The 7,297-nt window shown below is 48.0% G+C and overlaps 1 protein-coding gene across 4 annotated transcripts; it reads left to right on the plus strand.

The window, feature by feature from the left end:
* The first annotated feature begins 3 nt into the window (after nucleotides 1–3).
* PTTG1 (PTTG1 regulator of sister chromatid separation, securin) lies at nucleotides 4–6,952 on the plus strand. 4 transcript variants are annotated; one of them, XM_090064764.1, is made up of 6 exons: nucleotides 4–140; nucleotides 2,453–2,553; nucleotides 2,962–3,137; nucleotides 3,610–3,706; nucleotides 5,266–5,418; nucleotides 6,755–6,952. In XM_090064764.1, the coding sequence occupies exons 2-6, from the start codon at nucleotides 2,472–2,474 to the stop codon at nucleotides 6,832–6,834; spliced, it is 588 nt and encodes a 195-aa protein (XP_089920890.1). In that variant the 5' UTR covers nucleotides 4–140; nucleotides 2,453–2,471; the 3' UTR covers nucleotides 6,835–6,952. The 4 variants fall into 4 exon arrangements, with proteins under 4 accessions (XP_089920890.1, XP_089920889.1, XP_089920891.1 ...); XM_090064763.1 differs by lacking the exon at nucleotides 4–140 and adding an exon at nucleotides 147–631; XM_090064765.1 differs by lacking the exon at nucleotides 4–140 and adding an exon at nucleotides 147–505.
* The last annotated feature ends 345 nt before the right edge of the window (nucleotides 6,953–7,297 follow it).

The raw sequence follows: 7,297 nt of genomic DNA on the forward strand, positions 1-7,297 counted from the left end.
GCACAACACTTCCGCGTTGGCAGCGACGCGCCCCACCCGCGGCGGCGCGGCCTGGCAGCCAATCGGGCGCCCGAGCGAAGCAGCCAATGGGAGGCGCGGTTGATGTTTAAAAGCGTTCCCGCTGGCTGCCGTTTGTAGAGGTGAGAGTGTGTGTGGGGTAGGTTGTGGGGTGCCTTTGGGTGAGCGGTAATCGTCGCTGCGCTGTCCGGGGGTGAGGGGAAAACTCGCGCCCGGTGCTCCCGCCTAGCCCAGGTTCGGGCTGACGCGCTGCCCCAGCGCAGGCCCCGACGCCCGGTCGTGCCTCGGGCTCCGCTGGCTGGGACTGGCGGCGCCTGTCCCGGGCGACACTCGAGAGAGCTGCAGTCCCGACGTGGAGGGAAGGGGGTAGCTCGGCTGTCAGGCAGAAGCCCCCAAGGCGGGTGGCGGCCTGCACTGCTCTGGCGCGAGGCTGGAAGCTTTGTCAACATTTCCACAGCCAAGACTCCCCGCACTAGTGCGCTGCCAGGCAAGCGGTTCACTGCTGAATAAATCGGACTGCTAAGGTTTAGAGGTGCACAGATAGAGGTTTATGGGGCTGAAACTTAAGGAGGCATAGCGGTTGATACGAGCCCTATACGGCTGCCTTCAGGTGGTAAGTCCAGTTGTGAGGGAAGGAGAAGGGGAGGGGGAGGCAAGGGGCAGATCCTTGCCCCCTGGTGGGGGAGGTGCACGATGGAGCCACGGCTTGTGGGATGTGGGTGGCTCCTCCTGCTGCTTGTGCTCCTGGTGAGGGGTGTGCCCCTGGACCTGCGTGGCATGGGGCAGGTGGCAGATATGGGATGGAGCTTGCACTGCTTGGGACTCTTCTCAACAGGGCCCTGGGCTCTGAGCAGGCTCTGGCAGTGCTGGGAAGAGGCTGCAGTCACCCCAAACTTTGCTGTAGCTCTGCTCCCAGCCCTGTGCCACCACCTGGCATAGCCCTGGCTGAATGCCTTGCTTCCACCCAAGTGCTGGGTCAGGCTGGGTGGCAGTCTGGGACTGGGAGCAGAGCAATGGCAGGAGCTGCCCCCCACCTCCATGAGCTATGCCTGTGTCCCCCTCCCTACCCTGGCTGGGCCACACCTGCCCCCTCCCTCACTGCGGGGGGGCTTTGATCTGTGTTGTCTCCCCCCCCACCCCCCTTCCTTCCTTCCTTCCCCTTTCCCTTTCTGACTTAGCAGCTGGAGGCAGCTCTCCACACTGCCAGCTCGCAGCACGGGCATTTATCAGCCCCATAAGGCTGATATCCAATAGACAATTTTCCTCATGTTGGTAGCAATCCAATATTGGACCAACGTATCAGTGCATCTCTACTAAAATTGAGTCAATTGCTTGTGATTTCCTAACTGAAAACAGCAGCTGCTTTAGCAGTTCAGCGCATGTAACTAAGCAGCCTAGCTCAGTGGCTGTCAACTGGGGTTACGCATACCCCTAGGGGTACTTAAAAATACCCTAGAGGGTATGCAGACCTAACGTGACTGAAATGGCATGTGCATGTGCGGAGCTGCAGCACAGCATGTAAGTGGCCAGGAAGACAGCCAGGTCTGGCTGGTAAATGTGTTGTGAAGGAATTGCCTGGGAGAGGGGGGCAAATTGAGTCCCCAGTGATGGGGGTAGGGGAGGAGCTGGGGCAGGATGCTGGACTGAGCTGCATGGGAGCAGCTCCCATTGTTGCATGCACCCCAAGAGTGCAGGGAGGGAGGCATGTGCCCCATGATCTGTGTAGGTAGGGTGAGATGCTGCTGTGGGCTGGGGTCAGGGTTGTGCTGGGGTCTCGGCAGGGGCTGGGCTAGGCTGTGCTCTGGGCAGGTGGCAGTAGTGCTGGAAGGGGCTGCAGCCACCCCAAAACTTGCTATAGCCCCCTTCTACTACTGCTGCCACCACCCACCCCCAGCACAGGCTGGCTCAGCCTCTGCTGGGAATAGCCTGGTGCCAGTCCTACTCCATGTGCAGATTTGGGGATACATGCCCTCCCAGGGGTGTGCATAGCGGTGGTAGCTGGGGTGAAGCATGGGATGGAGGTGCAGCTTCCCCAGGGGGAGGGGGTGGCAGCTCCCACTGCTGCATAAAGCCTGGGAGGGTATGGGGATGTGCGCCCCTGGAGCTGTGTGGTGTGGGACAGGATGCTACTATTGGGCTGTTTCTGGCAGGGCCTAGGCTGGGCTATGCTCGGGCCAGGTGCCATCAAGTTGCAATGTATTTATGTGTAAACCATTCTGAGTAGTACTTTTAAACAATATGGCGATAAGAAGACCCGAGTCAACTTTTCAGAAAGATGGTATAACTGTATAGATGCAATTTCATTTTTTGTCATGAGAGTACTAATGCAGAAGTACATTAAAAAGATACTCTCATCATGCAGGTCTCAACTGTTGCACTTCTTGAACTGGGAGGAGGTATTATTATATTCTCATGTGACTCTCTTATTTTTAAGTTGTTTCCATGATCTGAACATGGCAACCCTTATATTCATAGACCAGGAGAATGGAGAAGCTGGTGCTACTTCTAAGGATCGACTAAGATTGCCTTCAACATGTGAGTGTGCACCTTTGCATTTAAAAATTGAACTCTTAAGAGAGTCAACAAAACATTTAAAATAAACCAGGAATGTGCCTGGCTTGCTATTTCTGGCAAGGGAGGTGTGGGAAGCCTGAGTAATATAAGTAACATGTAGACTCTTGTTGGAACCTATATTCATTGTTCTTCTGCAACCCTTTTCTCCTTCAAAGGCTTCCAGGGGGCTCTATCTTTTTATAGGCAGTCTTACTCTATTTGTGGGAGTGGAGTGACAAGGAAATAGTTCTCCAAGGTTAAAACTTTATCCCTATATAGAAATCTTTTTTAACTGTAACTAGTTCCTCCTCCTTAAGCAGAAAGTACTGAAATGGCTCATGGTGGTATTTGCAAAGCATGTAAAGAATCTTCAAACTTTTTTCCCTGCAGCAGGAAAAGTTCTGTCTGAAAGATCACAGGTGCAGACTCCCCTTGTTAGAAAGACAATTAATGCAACTCCAGTCGCATCCAAGTCTCTCAGAAAAGCTCTAGGAGATGTGAACAGGACTCTGCAATCCACAAAAAAGAAAGAAACTTTAAAAACACAAAAGCAGCTTGTGACTAAGGTAGGTACATGAGTCCTTAGCAGGATGCAGATCCTTAAGCATGCTTAAGTCTGGCCCTAGGGATTAGGACAAGAGAGAAGCATGTTTAGATATTGCTGCTGCCCCCCCCCCCAATGGTAGATGCAGGGGACAGCATCTTTGCTGGCAGCCAGGTTGGGAAGAGTGACTCTAGTTTGAGGTCATGATCCATGTGATCTTTCTGACCTATGTAAAATGAGGTTGTGTGGTGTTTTTGTTTTTGGTTTGTGTTCCATGAACCCATATATATTGCTGGGATCATATTACTGAACATAATCTTACAGCAAACTAGCAACCAAATTGGAACCACTGCCCTTGCCTTTTGATTATATATTGGAGTCCCACACCTGTGTGCATGACCACAAGCCCCTTATCCAGTTTGCCCTTTAAAGTCATTACTTAAGAACCTAGTATTCCTTCAACTAATATATATTTTATTTTTATTTATTTACAGAGTACTACTGAAAAGGCCACTGAAGTGGGAAGTTGCAATGCAGTCCCTGAAGAAACCTACCCAGATATTGAAAACTTGTTTACCTACAACCCTCTAGGTAAGAACTCAGTAACACTAAACTATCTGTCCCTAATATTGTTCTGAGCTCTTAAATTGCCTGAAGTATACACCTTGACTTTGAGGCTAACCTTGTTTTACTTTAAAATCTAATGCCTTCAAATTATGTCCAGTCTCTCTAAGAGCAGTGACCTGGATACCCTATGACCAGGTAGATGATGGACACTGCAGCTTTCACTTAAATGTTATTTTCTCACATAACCCACGCATCTCTATCACACCCCCCCAAAAAAAAAAAAACCTAGCTGGGGAACATAAAGGTGCACACTATGTGAGGGGGTAAGCCTCCCCATAGGTCTGGGAGGGGTGGGGTGAAGGGGAGGTGGAGACTTGCCCCAGCAGTGTCGGTCTTAATTGCTGTGGTGGTTGTACCCAATATGCTGAGTCTGGGGCTACAAGCTGGTACAAGAACAGTGTGCTGTGTCATACCAGGCATGCAACTATGCCCCCCAGCCCTAGAAACCATACCATCAATATCTGAGGTATGGGGTAAGATCTCTTTCATTGCTCCTCTCTTGAAGGTATGTTAGTGAGCTCATGAAACAAACTGACACTTCCAAAATGGTGTTTGGGGTCACTTACTGCCATCATAGCTATACCAAAGCTATTAGAACAGGAGTTGTTAACTCCTTGGCATATGTCAGAGCATACCGCATGAGGCCATTTTGTTCAGCATGCCACTTCTAGCCTGGGCTCTGGGCAGTGTTGCCAGCAATGAAGCCTAGGCTGTTTGCAGTAGGTGGCAGGGAGGTGGCAAGCCCTACTGTGAGCAGCTTTGGTCCTGTCAAGCAGCAGCTGCCTGGAGCCCAGGTTGGATGTGGCAGGCAGCTGTAAACCCACAAACAACAACAAGGTGCCATGAGGGTGGCTGTCTTGTGCCAGAGCACCACTAGGCTAAGCCAGGCCAACCCACACTACCAGCCCCAGCTGTTGCTCCCACTGTTGGGAGCCAGGCCACTGCCATGTAGTAGCATAAACCTTGGCTGCAGCTCTTGTCTCCACAGTCTGGGGGGTCCTGGTGGGGTCTGCACTGCCCCTATATGTTCAGCCAGTGCCAGCCTGCAGTGGAGAAGGGGCCATCCTACCTGTGCTCCTCCCCCTTCCCAGCTGTGCTGCCACAAGTATGCCTGCAGCTGCTGCTAACAACTGGAGCTCTAGACCCTGGTGCAGCTGCTTGGGAACCTGGCCCAGGCTGCTCCCTGGCCCTGCCCAGAGCCCAGGCTGCTTACAGCAGTCAACCCAAAAACATTGCTGGCCCCTGTACTACAACAACCATAGCTTCCTAGATCCTAGTGAATATTAACTACAATCAACTAACTTTGGGCAAAGGCACACAAATATTGCACAATAGCGTGTCAATACATTGTACATCTGTCAGTTCATACATTTTTAAGGTCTATTGGACTAATATAGTCCCTAGTAGCCTCTTACGAGTCAGCCTTCCAAAAATTTCCAAAGCTAATGGACAAACTTAATGTGCTCAGCGATAATGTATGACTTAAAAGTAACAATGTGACTGAAACTAACTTTCCTGAACAGACTTTGAGAGTTTTGAAGTTCCTGAAGAACACAGACTAAGTGACATGTCCCTGACTGGTGTACCTCTTATGGTATTTGAAGAAAAGTCCTCTGACAGACTTGTAAACTTGGTCCCATCACCTATGAAGCTGTCTCCAATTTCATGGGAGTGTGGTAAGTGAGGACTTGTCTAGGTTTTGGTTTCCACAGTGTCTTTGTGAAAAGAAGAGGGATGTGCACAGAGCCCTGACTCAAATGACTGGGATGCTATATTACTGGAATGGGCATGCTCTCTTTCCCCCCCCCCCCCCAACTGTCCCTGAGATGTGGCCAAGCCAATAAAATGAATCCTGAAAATGATATGCAGCATCTTACTAAATCTAAAGGTACTAAGCACTTCTAGTAATTTTTATTTATTTTTTTTAATGTGTGTATCTTTTTTTTTGCTCCATGGCAACACCAGCTTAATTTAATGCTGTGGATGTCTGTCTTCATGCTAGAACTTTGCCACACCCCCCACCTTCTAGTCTGTGTGTGTGGTCATGGGCAGATCTAGGATTTTGAGAAGGGGGTAAGATATGAAGAGATGCTCCACAGCATCTATAACATGACTCTCTCTTTCCCCACCCTTCCTTCCATTTAAAGAGAAACTAGAAGTATTACTAATTTTCTAGGGGTCTAGGACTACTTATTCATTTTGATATCAGAGTTAAAAAAACAACCTTATTGGAATGTCTGCTAATTTGTTAGGTACTCTATTAAACTTCAGTGCAAGAAAATGGTTAAAAAAATTTGTTTCACTAGTCCTGTAGTCAGACTTAAATGTACATCAGTTACTTTAGACTTATAGAACAAAATCTAGGCATTCTGAATATCTTAACATTTGCCTCTAACATGTGACCGCCTGTTAATTCTACACCTGAATGTAATGTTTTTAGTTGTAGCTAAAAACAGTCTGCAGGGGTGAAAGAGCCTGGTACTGCCTGTTACCAGGGACGGCTAACAAACAGTAAAACTGCAGACAGAAGGCTTGCATAGTGAAACAACAACACTATTGAAAAGGTCCTCTTTTGTATGGAGGTGTGTGTGTAATGGATGGATTGTTAACACCTATGGATTGAAGAGACTGAACTAGCAATAAAGCTACAAATGGCTGTACACGGCTGCAGACTGGGGGTGGAGAGGAGGGAGAGGTCCAGTTGCACGTCCCTCAACCCCCTGTCTGGCATTTTGTGTGTGGTGTTTTGTTTTGTTTTGTTTTTTTTCTGAATAAAACAAATCAAAGGGGATGGTGGGGACCCCCTGATCTTTGTAGCTTTCTTGCTAGTTCAAGCAAATTCTAAACTGTCAGGCAAATAACTGAGATTTTGAAACTTCTCAATTGCTAGCTCTATTTTTAAACTATCTCCAATATGTGAAACTGAGGTGCGTTTGCTTGTGTAAGGTGTTTCTTCCAAATGATTGGGTTTTGAGACTCACCTGCTCTACCTTATTTTTTTAATTCTTCCAGACTTGCTACAATCAACTGCCAGCTTCCTTTCTACCCTGGATGAAATCATTGACTTGCCTCCTCTGTGCCAGAAGTCTTGAAGTAGATTCTGCTTCTTTTATTTATTGAGCTTTACTAAGCTTGTTCATGTCTCTTTTTTTTCCTCTCTAGGTTTTTAACCCTCTCTAACTTTCTAAATAAAGAATTAGGTAAATAATACTTGCGTCTAAAATGACTTTCCATACATTACTTGGTAAGATGGTACTGTAGCTGACATTGCTCTGGAATTTATAGGCATGTTTTGAGCACTGCAGATCCCAGAGAGAGCTTTTAGGATTAGAAGCTTCTGTAATGTAGTAGGTCAAATGTAACAACTCAAGTTGTGGGATCACAAATCTTAAGTAAATCTGGGACTAGGTCTCTATCCAAATCTCATTTGTACTACTAACTTGTTAACTTGCATAAACTAACATTCCGTTTTGGGGCCTTCCAGATACTGGGAAGAAATGGTTGGCTTATCTAGATGCACTGCTGAGATGGTGAAATATTCTCGTCCCAGTAGAA

Source organism: Crocodylus siamensis, chromosome 10, assembly GCF_052110815.1.
Source record: "Crocodylus siamensis isolate JL-2025a chromosome 10, ASM5211081v1, whole genome shotgun sequence".
Taxonomy (NCBI): domain Eukaryota; kingdom Metazoa; phylum Chordata; order Crocodylia; family Crocodylidae; genus Crocodylus; species Crocodylus siamensis.